The 20852-nt window shown below is 53.5% G+C and overlaps 2 protein-coding genes and 1 long non-coding RNA gene across 3 annotated transcripts; all 3 read right to left on the bottom strand.

The window, feature by feature from the left end:
• Window positions 1-394: 394 nt before the first annotated feature.
• Window positions 395-12269, bottom strand: noc3l (NOC3-like DNA replication regulator; the record flags this gene model as incomplete). Its single annotated transcript, XM_041974740.1, has 20 exons — window positions 395-950; window positions 2545-2629; window positions 2802-2899; window positions 3035-3163; window positions 3236-3417; window positions 3491-3562; window positions 5069-5132; window positions 5205-5277; window positions 5604-5704; window positions 5780-5860; window positions 6555-6686; window positions 6779-6907; window positions 8551-8726; window positions 8796-8889; window positions 8970-9131; window positions 9201-9331; window positions 9623-9694; window positions 10317-10471; window positions 11046-11166; window positions 12059-12269. Coding segments are annotated over 20 exons (2394 nt in total), but the record flags the coding sequence as incomplete, so codon positions are not given.
• Window positions 12270-15550: 3281 nt separating this feature from the next.
• Window positions 15551-20848, bottom strand: si:ch211-207i20.2 (uncharacterized protein LOC568537 homolog). Its single transcript, XM_041973999.1, has 5 exons — window positions 20478-20848; window positions 20078-20225; window positions 19931-19989; window positions 19754-19853; window positions 15551-16878 (listed from the first exon to the last, which is right to left on the bottom strand). The coding sequence occupies exons 1-5, from the start codon at window positions 20652-20654 to the stop codon at window positions 15857-15859; spliced, it is 1506 nt and encodes a 501-aa protein (XP_041829933.1). The 5' UTR covers window positions 20655-20848; the 3' UTR covers window positions 15551-15856.
• Window positions 17307-18377, bottom strand: LOC121632466. Its single transcript, XR_006008911.1, has 3 exons — window positions 17545-18377; window positions 17474-17492; window positions 17307-17336 (listed from the first exon to the last, which is right to left on the bottom strand). It is a non-coding gene; the product is annotated as an uncharacterized LOC121632466 (long non-coding RNA).
• Window positions 20849-20852: the final 4 nt, after the last annotated feature.

Genomic DNA, 20852 nt, shown 5'->3' with positions numbered 1-20852 from the left:
TGTCTGTTGAAGAGGTTTTTGGAAACTTGGATGGGGATTAACTCTTAAAACTCTAAAGCTAATTCTGCTGTTGTATGGAGGTCATTACAAACAAACGTAAACTGCTCTGAAACCTTGATCCGGGTCCTTGTTGGTTTGTTCAGAGTTCGCTTCGTTTGTGGAGGCATGAACGTGTGCACCAACTCGGATCTAAGACGTGGACTCTGGTCCGCCTCCAAACGTATAGGTCTGGGTTCGCGTTAGGAGGACCACATACAGGAAGTGGTCTACAACGCAGGGCGACTTTCTCCGCCCTGAATTAAACTGTAGACTTAACTCCGGTTTAGGAGCAGCGAGCGTCCACGGATGGAGGAAACTAAACATTCTCTAACACATCAAATCAGTTTTACTTCTCTTAATGAAACAAAGAAATATTTTATTCTGGTTTAATCAGGATGACATCATCACAGGACTTCTGGTCATGTGACCTCTCTGACAGAAACCTACATCCAACCAGAGACCTGGTGATACGGAGGACGGCCCGTCAGCACGTTCCTCTAGTGACGTATGAAACCGTTTGTTCTGTAGTTCTCTGGTCTCTCCCTGTAGAAAGTCCCGTAGATGCACGTCTGGTGTCCACATCTGATGACTGAAAGCAGTACAGAGGAAGCTCCGTCTTTAAAGGTTCAGCTTGTTTATTTTACTCCAGCAGAAAAATAAACAACAAATTATTACTGAACATTCGACCCGATCAGCTGATCGACATGAAACTAAATATTTTACATGAACGCCTTACGGCATCATCTTCTGAATGAAGGGAAACCACAGAAGAAGAGTGGTGTGTGTCACAGCTGTGTGTGTGTGTGTGCTGCGGTAAAGTCCAGGTGTGTGTCCTCGGCAGCGGTCAGGACGCCGTCCACCCGTCTCTGCAGCTCGGCGTCCAGCAGCATCGCTCCGCCCACAAAGTGATCCTGAAGAAGAAGAAGCCATAAGCTGATTGGTTGGAAACTGTCACATGACTGCACTCTGATGTAAACACTTGTGTTTGACCCATTCTCAGCTGTCGTAACGGATCACGTGACGTGGCGACGTTCGTGGGTGGAAACAAGATAAACAAAGCAGGCGTCCTGCTACCGGCTTGGCTGCTACAGCTGGTTTCATTTTACTAATAACGGTACGTCCGTGTTGAGCCTTTGGATGTTCCACTGATCCACCGCGGATCGCCACGGCGACGGGTGGATGTTCCACTGATCCAGCCTCCACCGCGGATCGCCACGGCGACGGGTGGATGTTCCACTGATCCAGCCTCTACCGCGGGTAACCACGGTGACGGGTGGATGTTCCACTGATCCAGCCTCCACCGCGGATCGCCACGGTGACGGGTGGATGTTCCACTGATCCACTGCGGATCGCCACGGCGACGGGTGGATGTTCCCTGATCCACTGCGGATCGCCACGGCGACGGGTGGATGTTCCACTGATCCACCGCGGATCGCCACGGCGACGGGTGGATGTTCCCCTGATCCACCGCGGATCGCCACGGCAACGGGTGGATGTTCCACTGATCCAGCCTCCACCGCGGGTAACCACGGCGACGGGTGGATGTTCCACTGATCCAGCCTCCACCGCGGATCGCCACGGCGACGGGTGGATGTTCCACTGATCCACCGCGGGTCGCCACGGCGACGGGTGGATGTTCCACTGATCCAGCCTCCGCCGCGGATCGCCACGGCGACGGGTGGATGTTCCACTGATCCAGCCTCCACCGCGGATCGCCACGGCGACGGGTGGATGTTCAACTGATCCAGCCTCCACCGCGGGTAACCACGGTGACGGCAGGTTTCAGTGGTAATGAAAAGCTGGACCCGGATTTTCCTTCGTGGTCCCAGTAAAGCAAACAGTCTTTAAACACCGATGTTTCCTCCCAGTAGTTGTTCGTAACTTAACTCCTAAATATCTCACCGGGACGTCCCTAATCTTCACATCGCTGTAACATCATCACCTTCTGCTGGTTGCTGCTCTGCTTTCACATGAAGACAAACTTTCTTTGGGGAACTTTCCACAGCTGAAGGTTTGATTCCCATCCGGCCACCAAATATTTAAATTTGTTTTAATTCTGCTCCTGTAAACTAATCGACCAGGTAGCTGTAAATGTCAAAGTAACTCAGGTAGCAATGTCTCAGCTGGATGTTTGGAGTTTTTTTAACCAGGAATCTGGAAAATCAGACGGATTTTTAGCACCAACAAGACCACGTTTTTTCTAAATATCCTGTCTGACCACATCAGAGCTGAACTGGTTTAAAAGTGTTCAGTTCGCTAGCGCCGCCGCTGATGAGGAACAGCTAATAGTCACTACAGCGGGTCCCAGCTAGCTTTTAGCCTCCCAAGATGGTGGCATCAACGAGCAGGGTGACATCACGAGAACGGTTGGTACGAACAGGTAACGTTTGCTTTGGTTAAACACGTTTGTTTTCACTGTCACTGGGCCGGCGGGTTCATCCAGGAGACGTGAGGCTGCGCTAAAAGGAATGAAGTAAACAGGAAGGAGCTGTTGGATTTTCCCACCTTCTTCTTGGAGCCGGGCGGAGCTACGGGGGGGTTAAAGGTCATGTCTTTGACGCTGTAGTCTTCAAACAGCTCCAGCGGCGACCTGCACAGGTGAAGGTTCAGATCATTCTGGAGAAACCACCAAACACGTAAAGGAGCATCTCACCATTCCTGCTCCAAACAACAACAACAACAACAACAACAACAACAGCAGCGAGTTATGGGGCTGCTGCTTCTCAGTGTACTGTCCCTTTAAGAAGGTGGAGTTGTGGTACCTGCGGCTCAGTTCCACACCGAGCGCTCCTGATCCGTCACTGGGAGCTCCTCGACTCAGGTGGGCTGCAAACCGCCGTACAACTGGGTGGTAATGTCTCTGTAAACACACGGTGCAGGGACACGGTGAGACGAAAGTCCAGCTCTGGATCTGGATCAGGTTCCAGTCAGACACCGGTCTGTAGACCTGAGTCTGCCTGTCACCAACAGTGAACTTGCTCCGCCCCCTTCCCACCTGCAGAGCGTGCAGCTCCCACAGCGCCGTGTTCTGGGCGTTGCAGTGTTCGGGTTCATCCAGCTCCGGCAGGAAGTAGCCGCTGCCCTGCACCTCGTTATCCAGCAGGAAGTCACACTTTGGGAAGGCCTAACAGGTAAATGCAGAGGTCAGCGTGTCCAGTTAAACCACACCCCCCAATAAACTGGTGAACAGGCTCACCTGCATGGTGGCTCTGCTCGCGGCGAGGATGCCCACGCTGGCGTTGGGCATGACGTGCAGACTGAGCATGCTCAGTCGTTTGACGAACGCCATCGCCCTCTGCAGGGTCACCTGCTTCCTGCGTCGAGTCAGCATGGCATCCAGACACCGCAGCACGATGGGGACGTCGTCATTGGCCGCCCCTGAGAGAGTAAACATGTGATGTGTGATGTCATCAGAAAGGCACCTGAATGCTGGAATGACCACTGAGCAGACCTGCGTGAAGCCGCGGCAGCAGCTTGTAGAGCTGAGAGTAGAAGTTCAGAGGGTCGATGGTCAGAGCGTCACCTGACAGGAAGAAGACACTTTACTCCAGGCATGTCAAACTGGTCCAGCAAAGGGCCATGTGGCTGCAGGTTTTTGTTCCAACCAAGCAGCAGCACACCAGATTTGACTGATTCAATCAACTGATCTCAGTCTTCAGACAGCTGATTGGTCAAACTGTGTGCTCTTGGCTGGCTGGAACAAAAACCTGCAGCCACACGGCCCTTTGCTGGACCAGTTTGACATGCCTGCTTTACTCAGACAGGAAGTTACATCAGGAAAATAATCACCCGCTCAGCTGCTACTCAGCTACAAGAAGACGCCGCTCCACCAGAGGAAGACGCCGTTCCACCGGAGAAAGACGCCGTTCCACCGGAGGAAGACGCCGCTCCACCGGAGCAAGACGCCGGTCCACCGGAGCAAGACGCCGTTCCACCGGAGAAAGACGCCGTTCCACCGGAGACAGACGCCGTTCCACCGGAGAAAGACGCCGCTCCACCGGAGCAAGACGCCGCTCCACCGGAGCAAGACGCCGTTCCACCGGAGGCAGACGCCGTTCCACCGGAGGAAGACGCCGTTCCACCGGAGAAAGACGCCGTTCCACCGGAGAAAGACGCCGTTCAACCGGAGGAAGACGCCGTTCCACCGGAGGAAGACGCCGTTCCACCGGAGGCAGACGCCGTTCCACCGGAGAAAGACGCCGTTCCACCGGAGGAAGACGCCGTTCCACCGGAGAAAGACGCCGTTCAACCGGAGGAAGACGCCGTTCCACCGGAGGAAGACGCCGGTCCACCGGAGGAAGACGCCGTTCCACCGGAGGAAGACGCCGTTCCACCGGAGAAAGACGCCGCTCCACCGGAGAAAGACGCCGCTCCACCGGAGAAAGACGCCGCTCCACCGGAGAAAGACGCCATTCCACCGGAGAAAGACGCCGCTCCACCGGAGAAAGACGCCGTTCCACCGAAGACAGACGCCGTTCCACCGGAGAAAGACGCCGAGACAGACGCCGTTCCACCGGAGAAAGATGCCGCTCCACCGGAGAAAGCCGTTCCACCGGAGGAAGACACCGTTCCACCGGAGGAAGACGCCGTTCCACCGGAGGAAGACGCCGCTTCCACCGGAGCAAGACGCCGGTCCACCGGAGAAAGACGCCGTTCCACCGGAGAAAGACGCCGCTCCACCGGAGAAAGACGCCGTTCCACCGGAGAAAGACGCCGTTCCATCGGAGCAAGACGCCGGTCCACCGGAGAAAGACGCCGTTCCACCGGAGCAAGACGCCGGTCCACCGGAGAAAGACGCCGCTCCACCGGAGCAAGACGCCGCTCCACCGGAGGAAGACGCCGTTCAACCGGAGGAAGACGCCGTTCCACCGGAGGAAGACGCCGTTCCACCGGAGAAAGACGCCGTTCCACCGGAGAAAGACGCCGTTCAACCGGAGGAAGACGCTGTTTCACCGGAGGAAGATGCCGTTCCTACAGAAGAAAGGTGAGGACGAGACAAATGTCCTCCCAACATGTGAGACAGACAGACCTTGTCCTGACAGGATGGTGAAGACGGTCTGGATGCAGTGGAGACTCTCCCGATTGGTCAGTTCCTGCAGAGATTAATCAGTCAATACTTTTGAACTAGCAGCTGATAAGGAGGTGGAGCAAACTTTAATACTCACTCCTGATTGGATAAGGTTCTGCAGCACGTTCAGCAGGTCATCAAAGAACTCCAGGTTGATCAGGTGAGCGAAACTACAGGAAGTGACATCACACTCAGTATTCCGCGGCAGCGAGGTGCGAGTCGTGATATGTCATGTGACCTCTGATGAGGTTAAAGATTTAAACCAGGTTGAAATTTATCTGGTTCCAGGTCTACAGGAAGCAGTGAATCTGGATCAGCTTTAATTAATCTAAACCTCAGAACCTGAACCGGATCCTCTGGTTCTGATCTTCAACGTACCTGATCTAACCCCCCGAAGCCCCCCGGATCGTTTCATTTAGAGCAGACGGGCCAAACAGGCTGCGTCTGTAAAATGTGAATATGCTAATAAAGTTTGGATAAGTGGGTGTTTTCTTACTTGGCCAGCCCCTCCAGAACTCCAGGAAGAAGAACGGATCTCTGGGCTTTCTTCAGAATCCTGAAGTAGATGAGGAAGACGATGTTCAGAGTCTCTGTGTGCTGAGGAGGAAGAGGAAGATGAGGGTGAGGATGGACCCGTCCTCCATCTCTGTTCCAGGATCAGGTTTAACTCACCAGCTTGGTCTTCGTCTCTTTGCTCTCCGAAGCTTCGGCCTCCAGCAGCTCCTTCTCCAGCTTCTCCTGGGCCTTCTTCCACTGCACACACACGCTGCCATGAACCAGGTCAGCCAGGGTAGACCAGGTCCGCCAGGGCAGGCCAGGTCCGCCAGGGTAGGCCAGGTCCACCAGGGTAGACCAGGTCCGCCACGGTAGATCAGGTCCGCCAGGGTAGACCTCCACCACGCTCCGCCTCCACCCCTCCAATACGCTCCGCCTCCATCCCTCCACCCCACCCCTCCACTACGCCTCCATCCCTCCACTACGCTCCGCCTCCATCCCACCACCATGCTCCGCCTCCTCCCCTCCACCACGCTCCGCCTCCACCCGTCCACCACGCTCCGCCTCCACGCTCCGCCTCCACCCCTCCAATACCCTCCGCCTCCACCCCTCCACTACGCCTCCACCCCTCCACCACGCTCCGCCTCCTCCCCTCCTCCACGCTCCGCCTCCACCCCTCCACCACGCTCCGCCTCCTCCCCTCCACTACGCCTCCATCCCTCCACCACGCTCCGCCTCCTCCCCTCCTCTACGCCTCCATCCCTCCACCACGCTTCGCCTCCACCACGCTCCGCCTCCACCCCTCCGGCTCCACCTCCACCCCGCTCCGCCTCCACCCCTCCACCACGCTCCGCCCCCACCACTGCAGACCCCCCCTCAGATCGTGGGCTTACACAGGTTATGGGTGGAGGTGTTTCCCTCCACCTGGTCTGACTGGGTCCTGCTCGTTTACCTTTCTCTGCATCCTGGACAGATTCTTCTTCTTCTCTTTGTTGGTCATGAACTTCTTCTTTGGTGCTGTGGCCTCCAGGTCCTTCTTCATCTCCACCTCCTTGATCCTCAGGCTGAGCAGCGTTTTCAGCAGCTGAGGAAGAGGAGGGTAGAGGAAGGTGTCCAAGAGAGTAAAACACACAGGACTAGAACCAGGTCCAGGTCCAGATGAGTTTTATAAGTTACCTCAGGTCTAACGTTGTAGTTCAGACTCTTCACAAGTCCAGAGATGACACGCACTGTGGCCAGTGAGGCCCCTCCCACTTTGTCCTGCTGGAAGAGCGTCCTAAACGCATCACAGCACAAACTGGACACCTGCAACAGACACCCGAACGCATCACAGCACAAACTGGACACCTGCAACAGACACCCGAACGCATCACAGCACAAACCAGGCTCTCAACACTTACCTGTCCTGTCCCTCCTGACCTGTCCTACCTGACCTGAGCTGTCTCTCCTGACCTGACCTGACCTACCTGACCTGTCCTTCCTGAGCTGACCTACCTGACCTGACCTGTCCTACCTGAGCTGTCCTACCTGGCCTGAGCTGTCCTTCCTGACCTGACCTACCTGACCGGTCCTACCTGACCTGTCCTGTCCTACCTGAGCTGTCCTTCCTGACCGGTCCTACCTGAGCTGTCCTTCCTGACCTGTCCTACCTGAGCTGTCCTTCCTGACCTGTCCTACCTGAGCTGTCCTTCCTGAGCTGTCCTGCCTGACCTGAGCTGTCCTACCTGGCCTGAGCTGTCCTTCCTGACCTGACCTGTGCTACCTGAGCTGTCCTACCTGACCTGAGCTGTCCTACCTGGCCTGAGCTGTCCTTCCTGACCTGACCTGTCCTACCTGAGCTGTCCTACCTGACCGGTCCTACCTGACCTGTCCTGTCCTACCTGAGCTGTCCTTCCTGACCTGTCCTTCCTGACCTGTCCTACCTGAGCTGTCCTTCCTGACCTGTCCTGTCCTTCTTGACCTGTCCTACCTGAGTTGTCCTTCCTGAGCTGTCCTGCCTGACCTGAGCTGTCCTACCTGGCCTGAGCTGTCCTTCCTGACCTGACCTGTGCTACCTGAGCTGTCCTACCTGGCCTGAGCTGTCCTACCTGACCGGTCCTACCTGACCTGTCCTGTCCTACCTGACCTCTCCTTCCTGAGCTGACCTACCTGACCTGTCCTACCTGAGCTGTCCTACCTGGCCTGAGCTGTCCTTCCTGACCTGACCTGTTCTACCTGACCGGTCCTACCTGACCTGTCCTACCTGAGCTGTCCTTCCTGACCTGTTCTACCTGACCGGTCCTACCTGAGCTGTCCTTCCTGACCTGTCCTTCCTGACCTGTCCTACCTGAGCTGTCCTTCCTGACCTGTCCTGTCCTTCTTGACCTGTCCTACCAGAGCTGTCCTTCCTGAGCTGTCCTACCTGACCTGAGCTGTCCTACCTGGCCTGAGCTGTCCTTCCTGACCTGACCTGTGCTACCTGAGCTGTCCTACCTGACCTGGGCTGTCCTACCTGGCCTGAGCTGTCCTTCCTGACCTGACCTGTCCTTCCTGACCTGTCCTACCTGGCCTGTCCTGTCCTACCTGAGCTGTCCTTCCTGAGCTGTCCTACCTGACCTGAGCTGTCCTACCTGGCCTGAGCTGTCCTTCCTGGCCTGACCTGTCCTACCTGACCTGAGCTGTCCTACCTGGCCTGAGCTGTCCTTCCTGACCTGACCTACCTGAGCTGTCCTACCTGACCTGTCCTACCTGACCGGTCCTACCTGACCGGTCCTATCTGACCTGTCCTGTCCTACCTGAGCTGTCCTTCCTGACCTGTCCTACCTGAGCTGTCCTTCCTGACCTGAGCTGTCCTTCCTGACCTGTCCTACCTGACCTGTCCTACCTGACCTGTCCTACCTGACCGGTCCTACCTGACCTGTCCTACCTGTCCTGTCCTGTTCTACCTGGCCTGACCCAGGATGTCTCACCTTTTTGCAGGTGCTGTTCATCAGCGGTACGAGCGTGACGATGACGTTGTTGTGGAAGTTGAAGTGAGGCAGAGCGACCATCAGCTCACAGAGGCAGCGCACGGCGACCTCGGCCAGGCCGCGGTATGACTGGAAACCCACCGCCTGACTTCGCTTCCTCTTCTTCTGCTTCCAGTCTGAGGACGGAGGCGGAACGTGAGCGTGTGTGTGCTGCAGCGCAGGTGCCGTGTGGTGTGGCGGCCTACCGTTGATGGTCTGCTCCAGATCCTCCAGGTAGAACTTGTACTGACTCACCAAACCTTCCTCGAACTCTCTGAGCTGCTGAGTCTCCTTCTTCACCTGAAAAACATGAGCGACCCAAACACACCGTCAGTTTCTGAGCTGACACACTCGGCCAGGACGGCGTGGGCTGCAGGTACCTTGGCGGTCTTCTCCGCAGGGGTCAGAGGTCGGATTCTGTAGGTGGGGGCGATATCTTTGAAGATCTCCATGAGAGAAACCATCACCAGCTTCCGGACCGACACCGCCACGCTGGGGTCAGCCTCCATCAGCATCCCACGCAGCTCCTTCACACGCTTCATCTGCCACACACACATCAGGTCACATGCACTGCAGCGTCAAACGGAGTCTGATCCAGGACCAGGTCTTACGTTACTGAAGGGGTCCGAGATGATGGCCGATCCCAGGCTGGCGATGAGCCCCTTCTTCTGGTTTAACTTCTGGACTCGAAGCTGCTCCGTCTGCGTCGCCGTCAGCTCCACGTGGCTCAGCGCCGCCCCGTCTGGCCAGGAGGAGACACTACACATTCAGCTGCAACCCATCGCCACGGCAACCATTCTCATCATCCACTCTGACTTAGGAAGATGAAAACATGACTCTTCTTTCCCTGCAGTGAGTTTAAAACTGGTCCTCAAAAACTGCCACTCTGGCCGGAATTTAAAGTTTTCACCCGACACCCGGACCAGGTCCTGGAAAAGCTTCACAGATGTAAACGTGAGGAAGAGGATGAGCTGTAGGAAAAAAAAACATCACAACAAACAAGCCGGGAAGAAGCAGAAGTTCTGGTTCGTACCGTCTTCCTCCTGGTCTGTCTCGTCTGCAGGGTCTTCCTCCTCCTCCTCCTCTTCCTCCTGGCTCGGAACAGCTGGAAACAAACGGACATGATGTCTTTACTGTGGATCAGCTGACGGGTCAGCTGACGGGTCAGGTGACGAGTCGGCTGACGGGTCAGGTGACGGGTCAGGTGACGGGTCGGCCGACGGGTCAGGTGACGGGTCGGCTGACGGGTCGGCCGACGGGTCAGGTGACGGGTCAGGTGACGGGTCGGCCGACGGGTCAGGTGACGGGTCAGGTGACGGGTCGGCCGACGGGTCAGGTGACGGGTCAGGTGACGGGTCGGCCGACGGGTCAGGTGACGGGTCGGCCGACGGGTCAGGTGACGGGTCAGGTGACGGGTCGGCCGACGGGTCAGGTGACGGGTCAGGTGACGGGTCAGGTGACGGGTCGGCTGACGGGTCAGGTGACGGGTCAGGTGACGGGTCAGGTGACGGGTCAGGTGACAGGTCGGCCGACCCGTCACCGGATCCGTCAGGTGACGGGTCCGGTGACGGGTCAGCCGACGGGTCAGGTGACGGGTCGGCCGACGGGTCAGGTGACGGGTCAGGTGACGGGTCGGGTGACGGGTCAGGTGACGGGTCGGCCGACGGGTCAGGTGACGGGTCAGGTGACGGGTCAGGTGACGGGTCGGCTGACGGGTCGGCTGGTACCTCTCTGGATGCTCTGTGGGATCACCCCTCTCTTGTCTTTGATGGGCAGCAGGTGGACGACCTCCGTCTCCTCCGTCCTCGCCATCTTTCTTGGAACCTTTTCGTAGCTGCGAACCACGTCGTTGATCCTCTTCCTCCCGCCGAGCACCGGCCCGCTGGGATGCGCCGCCACACCAAACAAACACACCTCAGTCAGAAGCTGCGCTTCCATGACGTCTAGAACCTGTAGAACCTCTAGAACCTCTAGAACCTGTAGAACCTCTAGAAGCTGTAGAACCTCTAGAACCTCTAGAACCTGTAGAACCTCTAGAACCTGTAGAACCTCTAGAACCTGTAGAACCTCTAGAACCAACACCTAAACATCACAGTAAAACACTGCTGATGGAAACGACTATGTTTAGCAAACCTAGAAAAATATGGCTACAAGGTTTTACGCTGAAATAAAAGTTATAAAACGTGACGTAGGGGTCACGTGACCAGTTCATTTCACGTAAAGATGGCGCGGTATGAGCCGACGCAGGAGACAAAAAGCTTTTCACAAATAAAGAAAAATCGATAGAAACAGCCAAACGCTGGTTTGACAAGCAGGACGAGATCTAACGAGAACAACGGCGCCGAGTCTGAATCACAACTACACGTCAAAAAATACAAACATGGCTTTTATTCTGTAAAAAACTAACTGAAACACAGCTGGTGTCACCTCACACGCATGTTCTGTGTCTGCGTTACCATGACGACAGGTCTCTGGTGATGAAGGACTGTCGGGCCATGGCCGTCATCTGTTGCATGGGGTCTTCCTCCATCATGTCGGTGGGCAGATTCTCCAGGAACTCCTCCTCCTCCTCGTCCTCTGTCCAACAAGGAGCGGGTTTCAGATCACGTGACCGATGACGTAACTGATCACGTGACTGATGATGTCACTGGTGACGTCATCGGTCATGTGACTGATGGTGTTAGTTTTATTTAGTTTAGATTTTCTGCTTATTATGTAAAAATAAATGATCTCATTTTTAAATTCGGCCTGTTTGTATCTCTGTTTTATTATTTTTCATATTTGTCCTGAACTCCTTCATCTCTCTCTTTATCTTTGTGGCTCTTCTTACTGTTTATTCGTGTGTTTATTCTTGTTTTTATTCTTGTGTTTATTCGTGTGTTTATTCTTGTGTTTATTCGTGTGTTTATTCTTGTGTTTATTCGTGTGTTTATTCTTGTGTTTATTCGTGTGTTTATTCTTGTGTTTATTCGTGTGTTTATTCTTGTGTTTATTCGTGTGTTTATTCTTGTGTTTATTCGTGTGTTTATTCTTGTTTTTATTCGTGTGTTTATTCTTATTGTTTATTCGTGTGTTTATTCTTGTTTTTATTCGTGTGTTTATTCGTGTTTATTCGTGTGTTTATTCTTATTGTTTATTCGTGTGTTTATTCTTGTTTTTATTCTTGTTTTTACTGTTTCCTGCTGGCGGTCTTCCACACGGTAGCTCTGCCTGCTCTTTCTGCAGGTTGTTGCCACGGTGACGGCCCTGGTCTGGGGGTCCTGCGCTGCAGCCCTGTGGCTGTGGCGTGGACCCCGGCCTGTCCTGACCTGGGTGGTTCCTGTGGTGATGGGAACTACTCTGAGGTGTGTTTAATGTGCTGTATATTCTCAGGTGTGTTGAACGTGGTGTTTGAGCTTTGGTTCTGTGAAGCCGTCTGTGCTGCATGACGACGCTCTGTAGATAAAACCGATTGACGGACAGCTCTCACCTGGTCTCTTCCTGTACGTCTCCAGGGGGCGGGGCGTCTGCAGGGCGGCGCCCTTCATGGCCTGCCGCAGCCTCTTCTGCTCCTTGCGCTGCTTCTTGGCGACGTTCTGCTGCTTCATCTGACGGTTCCTCGTCTTGTTCTCCAGCTTCACGCCGCTGGTCTTCAGCAGGCGGCGGAACGTCGGGCGCCGCTTCTTGGAGCGAGGCTGGAGGGAGGAGGCGGCGACCGCCACAAAACATGACAAGACCTGAGAACACTGGTGAAAGAACTGTCGCCATGGCAACATGATTCATGACGGGGGGGTCCCCTGAACAGGTGTCACGGAAACGACTCGTTATTACTGCGTTTAAATGCTTAATTATAAGTAATAATTAGTGAAATAACTTTGATCCTGGTGATCGGATCATTGATCAGGTCCTCCATCCTAGGTTTTTATTTTTTATTTAACCTTATTTAACCAGGAGGTCCCGGTGAGACGGCCCAGGTAGCAGCCAAACCACCGAGTACAAACATATTAAAACCATTTACATTTTCATTATAAGACAACAAACAGTCAGAAAAACAAATAAACAAGCACACGTCTCATCACCACCGTCTTTATGGACGTTTAGACTCATGGACATGTGGTTCTAGTTGGAGATTATTCCATCCACAAGCTGCTGGAAAAGAGATCCCACTTCTTCCCAAGGAACATTAAGAAGAGACCACCTTCAGGAGCGGAACTGATTAGTTTTAGATTTATTTGGTTTTAGAGCAAACAGAGGAGCTTACGGAGCTACAGCTTTATAAACCTGAATCAACATGACGATATGTCACCAGAATCTGTCCCAGAAAAGTCGCTGTGGTCGAGTTTTTAAGAAGACCAGAAACTTTCTTTTCTGTGTGTTTAAAACTAGTTTCAGACTCAACGTATTTGCTGCTGCAGCGGTGGAAGCTCGGGTGGAAACCACTGTATCATCAGCATATACGTAGTTTTACTTCAATGTCTTTTATAAAGAAAACTAATCGGGAGCCAAGACGGATCCTTGAGGGACAGCTTGGGTCTCTAGAGATCCAGGTCTGAGATTAAAATCCAGCTTTCCGTCCCTTCCAGCAGGTAAACACACCTGACGGCTGATTTCCAACCTGAGCTTCAAAGCTTTAAATTCATCCGTCTGACTTCTTTCTTTAACGAAGAAATCCTGAAAAAGTTAAAAACACAAATATTAAAGTGTTTCAGGAAACATCTGAACGGCTGTTTTCAGGTGAAACTTTCTAATGAAGCAGCTGTAAAAACCAGAGGAACTAGACCCCTTTAGACCTGATGTCCAGCTTTAGCGAGGCTACGTTAAACTCAGGCTTTAGACCAGAAACCAGGTCTGAACCTGACCCAGGATTTACAGAAACCTGGCGGTTTTCTTCGGATGGAGACTGGATCTGGTCTGATGGGACCATGTGGGACAGGACCAGGAAAAAACTTCGGTTTAGCTCGGATCAGACCAGGTCTCCGGACCGGAAACCGTCGCATCCTAGCAGAGAACCGGAGCTTACCGGAGCCATGGCGGCGGGAGTGTCCGGAAGAATCTGCGGGTCGGAGCCGAGCTTTAAGTCTCCTCCAAGGCGCGCGTGGAGAAGTGCGTGACCGTGTGTTTTGGTGGAGAGAAACACGCGTGGTGTCCACGGAGCCGGGTTCACTGCGAGACCGGAAAAACTACTCATAAATCCGGATGTGTGTAGAGACAAGAGCGCCCCCGTGCGGCGGGAGGACAGCAGCGCCGCTTTAACAGGTTTAACTTCCTCGTGGAGGAAAAGGAGTCCCTGGAAGGAAAAACTGTACCTGATGGGGAGAAAACCAGATAAAAAAATCTAAATACTGCAGTTTTTACAATAATACATACAAACATCCCAGAAAACATCCCAGAAGGCAGGAAGTCAGAAAAAAACTGAACCAGAAACACGAAGAGTCAAAATTAAATCGATTATTGACCAAAACAGAAACAAATCAATGAGATGGACTCTGGACCAGGACTCTGGATCAGGACACTGGACCGAGACTCTGGACCGGGACTCTGGATCGGGACTCTGGAGTAGGACTTTAATTTTAGGACCCTCAGTTCTGGTCTTGTTCTGGTTTCAGGTCAGATTTTATTTGGACTGTAAATGTGTTTTATACTTTAAATGATAAAAACTGATGATCGGAGTCGTCATTCCATCTGGTGTTAGTACCCGTACTTCTGAGTAAAACCATAGTACCCGTACTTCTGAGTAAAACTTTAGTACCCGTACTTCTGAGTAAAACCTTAGTACCCGTACTTCTGAGTAAAACTTTAGTACCCGTACTTCTGAGTAAAACCTTAGTACCCGTACTTCTGAGTAAAACTTTAGTACCCGTACTTCTGAGTAAAACTTTAGTACCCGTACTTCTGAGTAAAACTTTAGTATCCGTACTTCTGAGTAAAACCATAGTACCCGTACTTCTGAGTAAAACTTTAGTACCCGTACTTCTGAGTAAAACCTTAGTACCCGTACTTCTGAGTAAAACTTTAGTACCCGTACTTCTGAGTAAAACCTTAGTACCCGTACTTCTGAGTAAAACTTTAGTATCCGTACTTCTGAGTAAAACCATAGTACCCGTACTTCTGAGTAAAACCTTAGTACCCGTACTTTTGAGTAAAACCTTAGTACCCGTACTTCTGAGTAAAACCTTAGTACCCGTACTTCTGAGTAAAACTTTAGTACCCGTACTTCTGAGTAAAACCTTAGTACCCGTACTTCTGAGTAAAACTTTAGTATCCGTACTTCTGAGTAAAACCATAGTACCCGTACTTCTGAGTAAAACCTTAGTACCCGTACTTCTGAGTAAAACCTTAGTACCCGTACTTCTGAGTAAAACCTTAGTACCCGTACTTCTGAGTAAAACCATAGTACCCGTACTTCTGAGTGAAACCTTAGTACCCGTACTTCTGAGTAAAACCTTAGTACCCGTACTTCTGAGTAAAACCTTAGTACCCGTACTTCTGAGTAAAACTTTAGTACCCGTACTCCTGAGTAAAACCTTAGTATCCGTACTTCTGAGTAAAACCTTAGTACCCGTACTTCTGAGTAAAACTTTAGTACCCGTACTTCTGAGTAAAACTTTAGTACCCGTACTTCTGAGTAAAACCTTAGTACCCGTACTTCTGAGTAAAACTTTAGTACCCGTACTTCTGAGTAAAACTTTAGTACCCGTACTTCTGAGTAAAACTTTAGTACCCGTACTTCTGAGTAAAACCTTAGTACCCGTACTTCTGAGTAAAACCTTAGTACCCGTACTTCTGAGTAAAACCTTAGTACCCGTACTTCTGAGTAAAACCTTAGTACCCGTACTTCTGAGTAAAACCATAGTACCCGTACTTCTGAGTAGAATCTTAGTACCCGTACTTCTGAGTAAAACTTTAGTACCCGTACTTCTGAGTAGAACCTTAGTACCCGTACTTCGATCTGAGTAAAAAGTACATGTACGTTACTGCTGATGAGACATTTTATTCCCAAACATGAAAATTATCATCATGTAGAAAAGTAGAAACATTTACAGGAAGCTTCTTAATAACTTAAATTTGTGGCTTCAACCAATCAGAAAGTCTGATGTCACAACTGTCACTGGAGCCGTCTCCATGGCAACAGACGCTGGACTCGCAAGAACTGTAGTGTGTAAACATAAAGTCAAGGATTAAACACCTGAAACAGAGGCCCCGCCCCTTCCTGGATATGAGCTCTGATTGGTCAGCAGGTGCACTTCCTGTCTCTCCTCCATCATTAGGTGGGAGGGGCTTCCTACTGTCACGCGTAGCCGCACTTGTGCAGCTTGAGGTTGCGCTGGTCGGCGTAGCGCTTCCCGCACCGGTCGCAGATGAACTGCTTCCCGCCCGCGTGCACGTGCCGCTTGTGCGTCCTCAGGTGGCTGCCCTGGCTGAAGGTCTTCCCGCAGACGTCGCAGGCGTACGGCTTCTCCCCCGTGTGCACACGCATGTGCAGCTTGAGGCTGTTGGCGTTGTTGAACTTCTTGTCGCAGGAGGCGCATTGGAACGGCTTGTCGGCGGAGTGCGTGCGGCCGTGCGAGATCAGGCTGCTCTGCTGGCTGAACGTCTTCCCGCACTCGCCGCAGCTGAAGGGCCGCTCACCGGTGTGGATGCGGCGGTGGATCTTCAGGTTCACCGCCTGGCGGAACGTCTTCCCGCACAGGTCGCAGCCGAACGGCCGCGCACCGCTGTGGATGCGCTGGTGGTTCCGCAGGTTGACGGCGTGCCGGAAGGTTTTGGGGCACTCCGTGCACTTGAAGGGCTTCTGTCCGGTGTGGATGAGCTGGTGCGTCCGGAGCGTGACGGCCCGGGTGAAGCCCTTCCCGCAGACGGAGCAGACGAACATCTTGTCGCCGGTGTGCGTGACGGTGTGGCGGTGCAGGTTCTGCAGCAGGTTGAAGCGGCGGCCGCACACGTCGCAGCCGAACGGCTTCTCCCCGGTGTGGACCACCGAGTGCGTCTTCAGCTGCGCCTGCTTGGAGAAGCGCTTCCCACACTGCGCACACTCGAACGGACGCTCGCCGGTGTGTGTGCGCATGTGGCTGTGCACGCTTTGCCGCTGGCGGAAGGCCCGGCCGCACACGCTGCAGGAGAACGGCTTCTCGCCGGTGTGGATGAGGCGGTGGGAGTTCAGGTTGCTCTGAGACGAGAAAGACTTCCCGCAGACCGAGCAGGAGAAGAACTTCCAGGAGGCCTTCTGCAGGTCGGAACCAGGTGGCCCGGATGCTCCAGACGGGATCTGCTGCTGGTCCGATGGCGGCGGAGCGGCTTCAACACGAGCTCCTGGAAAAACGGGAAAGTTCTGATGAGGAACCCAAAGGAGAATCAGTGGGTCAGAATCTCTGATCTGGTTCTGAACGTGAATCCCAGAGACCTACAAGTGAAGCAGAGATGTCACCTTTCCAGATGTATTGACCACTACCTAGACCTCTACCTGGACCTCCTAACCAGACCTCCTACCTAGACCTCTATCTAGACCTCCTACCTGGACCTCCTAACCAGACCTCCTACCTGGACCTCCTAACCAGACCTCCTACCTGGACCTCCTAACCAGACCTCCTACCTAGACCTCTATCTAGACCTCCTACCTGGACCTCCTACCTAGACCTCTATCTAGACCTCCTAACCAGACCTCCTACCTGGACCTCCTAACCAGACCACCTACCTAGACCTCCTAACCAGACCTCCTACCTAGACCTCCTACCTAGACCTCTATCTAGACCTCCTACCTGGACCTCCTACTTAGACCTCCTAACCAGACCTACGTGGACCTCCTAACCAGACCTACTACCTGGACCTCCTACCTAGAACTCCTAACCAGACCTACGTGGACCTCCTAACCTGACCTCCTACCTGTACCTCTACCTAGACCTCCTACCTGGACCTCCTACCTGGACCTCCTAACCAGACCTCCTACCTAGACCTCCTAACCAGACCTCCTACCTAGACCTCTATCTAGACCTCCTACCTGGACCTCTATCTAGACCTCTACCTGGACCTCCTACCTAGAACTCCTAACCAGACCTACGTGGACCTCCTACCTGGACCTCTATCTAGACCTCCTGCCTGGACCTCCTAACCAGACCTACTACCTGGACCTCTATCTAGACCTCCTACCTGGACCTCCTAACCAGACCTACTACCTGGACCTCTATCTAGACCTCCTACCTGGACCTCCTACCTGGACCTCTATCTAGACCTCCTACCAGTCCTGCTGAACAAACCCAACAGCGACTGGATTTCCTCAGGAAAAACTGCTGTTCTACGTGAAGGTGGTCTATCTGCCACCCCGTCCTGTAACTGCTCACCTACCTAGGTGTAAATAAAGATTTAGAACCTGATGCACCGTGTCTGTAGACCATGTAACAGCAGCTTAGCTGCTATAATGTCGCAGCGTCGCTGCGGTTCGACCTCCTGACGCTTCCCCGCGATGAAACCAGCCAGCCAGGGTTCCTGCAAGTTTTTCAAGTTCAAATTCACGCTGAATCCGCGTCCTTCTCGTTTCTACGTCGCTTACAATGGATTCCCATTCCTGACACGGTTTCTTCACGTCACCGCGTCTCTGGATGAAACTGTTCATCAGGACGGTTTCACAGACGTGACTTCACAGCAAGCCGTCATATGATCTCTAGAGGATTCAGTCATGTTACCACAGTAACGGACACGTTACCGGTTCCAGAGTTCAGGAATCAATAATCCAGCAGTAGTACAGTTATTAAATTCAGGTTGTTCAGCCAGCCCTCCCACGGCAGTAAACCAGCCCTCCCGTGGCGGTAAACCAGCCCTCCCGCGGCGGTAAACCAGCCCTCCCTCGGCGGCAAAACAGCCCTCCCACGGCGGCAAACCAGCCCTCCCACGGCGGTAAACCAGCCCTCCCGCGGCGGTAAACCAGCCCTCCCTCGGCGGCAAAACAGCCCTCCCACGGCGGTAAACCAGCCCTCCCACGGCGGTAAACCAGCCCTCCCGCCGCGGTAAACCAGCCCTCCCTTGGCGGTAAACCAGGGGGAAGCTGTCCGACCAACTCCAATAATAATTTATAATAACAGAGTAAATAATATAAAAATACATTAGTTACTGGCCAGCAGGTCCTGTGCTGTCCAGTGTCCCACGAGACCTCCGGTACCTTGAATAAACCTGTCCCTCATCCCAGAAACGAACGTGGATTCCACCGGCTTGGTTTTCGTGGTCGGGTTCAAACTGTCTTCTTCGTTGGTGTTCGTCTCCTTTTCTCGTATTGACGTTAGTTTGAGGCAAACCAGCAGCTGATTTGTTTTACTGTGGGCTACGGGGCTGAAGACGGAGCAGAAGTTTGTTAGAACTAAATAAATTCAGCTCCTACAAGAAAAACACCGAATGTATCGTCGCCGTTTTAGATGAAAAATTCATTCGCTCTGTCTCAGGCTTCAGTCTCAAAATGCCACCGTTTGGTCTGGAGCCGTGTGCTGGGCTAAACGTTCCCCAATCATTTCTTCCTGAAAGTCAGCGATACTTGGTTCCTACTTAATATAACGGTGGGGTTGGAACGGGAGGAAGTGACCTCACTCCAGACACATTTTAACGAAACACAGCGACAACTTCACGTCATTTCAGACCTACCGTACAAAGTTTAAGGACAAAACGGTCTAATTTCAGGACATTTTAAGACTCCGGTCCTCGTGAGCTGCTGTCCAGCAGGTTTCAGATGTCTCCTACTACAACACACCTCTACACAAGCCGGTTCATAACCCAGTGATCTGAGTCAGGTGCGTCAGTCCAAAACCTGCAGGACGGCAGCTCCCGAGGACCGGAGACCTGCTGTAAGCGCAGACTTTTAAGACTTTTCAGACCTGCAGGAACCCTGGCCAGCGTTCACGCCGCTAATGCTAAACGTTAGCAGAGCAGTGACTCGCGCGGCGACTTCTCCGCCCGCCAGCTCACAGCGTCACGCAGAACTGCCACCGTCCTGTGTGTGTGCTGGTGTCAGACAGTAAACACAGAATTATGATTCCGTTTCCATAGTAACGGTTTAGAAACAAATACTCGCCCATACCGATCCCCTTGCTTTTGGCGGGATCGGCAGGTACCTCGATGCTAGCACCGGCCAACGCACCCTGACCGTGACCCCGCCCCTTTCTGGCCGTGACCCCGCCCCTTTCTGACATGAAACAGAACATCTCACGCTCCGCGATGGCGCCCAGGTCCACGTTTCCATATTCATCTTTAATGGTGACTGCCTGGACAAACGGGACCTCCGCCGTCTCCTCCGCCTCCGCTTTGGTCTGCAGCGACAGAGCAGGAGTCAGTGAACGCACCACGGACACACACACACACGCACATATATGCACAGAGGTCTCACCTGACACGCTTGGTCCGGGTGGGAGCTCTGATGTGGGACTCCGTAGGAATGTTCCAGCTCTGCCAGGAACACATCAGTTAGTGACATCATCATCTCAGTCCTCCTGATTGGTGTGAGCGGCCGTTGGGGGCGGGGCCTGCTACGTACCTACATGCCTGTTGTTGAGGATGTTCAGGACTCTGGTCTGTGACTTCCTGCCGCTCCGCTCCACCTGCAGCCGGGTCTCATCCACAATGTTCAGCATCTTCCCCAGAGCCTCGTTCCCCAGTGTCTCCATGACGACGGCAAACTGCACCTGTGAGGGGACAGGTAGAGGTCTCACAGGTGTTCCAAATAACAAACAGGCCAGTGTAGGTGTCCAGTCCGTTTCATCCTGCAGAGCTGGGTCAACATGCTGACGTCACACCTGCACCACGTGACCAGCAGTTACCTGTGTCACACCTTCATGTTTGATGTGTTGTAAACACCTGACTATGACAGAACCGGAAACTCAAACAGAATCTACATCCGGAAACACCGGGTCACCTCCGGGATCCCCGCTGCTCACCATCTTCTTCCGGCTCTCCGCCCGCCTCGTGGCCGGTTGAGGCGTCTGATTTCCGGAGTCTCCGGTCCTGAAGGCCCAGCTGTCCTCCACCAGCTTCTGCAGCTCCGCCACCGCAGCGTGGACCAGAGACTCCATGACCGCGGCCAGCTGCGTGTGCAGAGCCGCGGAGGAACTCATCCTTCGGGCAGAGCGGCCTCCGGACTCCCGGCTGTCGGTAACCGGCTAAAGCTCCCGCTGCCCCGCGGAGCATCAGCGGATCTCCGGGAGCTGCAGCTGCGGCCGGAGGCTCCGTTAAAGACAAAAACCTCCCCAGAGAGGAGCTCGGTGACACGGACGCACCGCAGAACACGAGCACAGGAAGCGTCTGCAAGTACA

The sequence above is a fragment of the Melanotaenia boesemani genome, chromosome 21 (genome assembly GCF_017639745.1).
Source record: "Melanotaenia boesemani isolate fMelBoe1 chromosome 21, fMelBoe1.pri, whole genome shotgun sequence".
In the NCBI taxonomy this organism is placed as follows: Eukaryota; Metazoa; Chordata; class Actinopteri; order Atheriniformes; family Melanotaeniidae; genus Melanotaenia; species Melanotaenia boesemani.
The sequence above is the reverse complement of the archived record's forward strand: the minus strand, read 5'-3'. Positions and strand labels throughout refer to the sequence as shown.

Bases quoted from the DNA above. Each gene is read 5' to 3' on its own strand.
- si:ch211-207i20.2 (XM_041973999.1), bottom strand. From the start codon at position 20,654: ATGAGTTCCTCCGCGGCTCTGCACACGCAGCTGGCCGCGGTCATGGAG. The intron at 20,226-20,477 runs GTGAGCAGCGGG...GTCCCCTCACAG, and splicing joins CGGAGAGCCGGAAGAAGATG to GTGCAGTTTGCCGTCGTCAT. The intron at 16,879-19,753 runs GTGAGATGTTCT...CCGTTTTTCCAG, and splicing joins CCTGGGCGCCATCGCGGAGC to GAGCTCGTGTTGAAGCCGCT.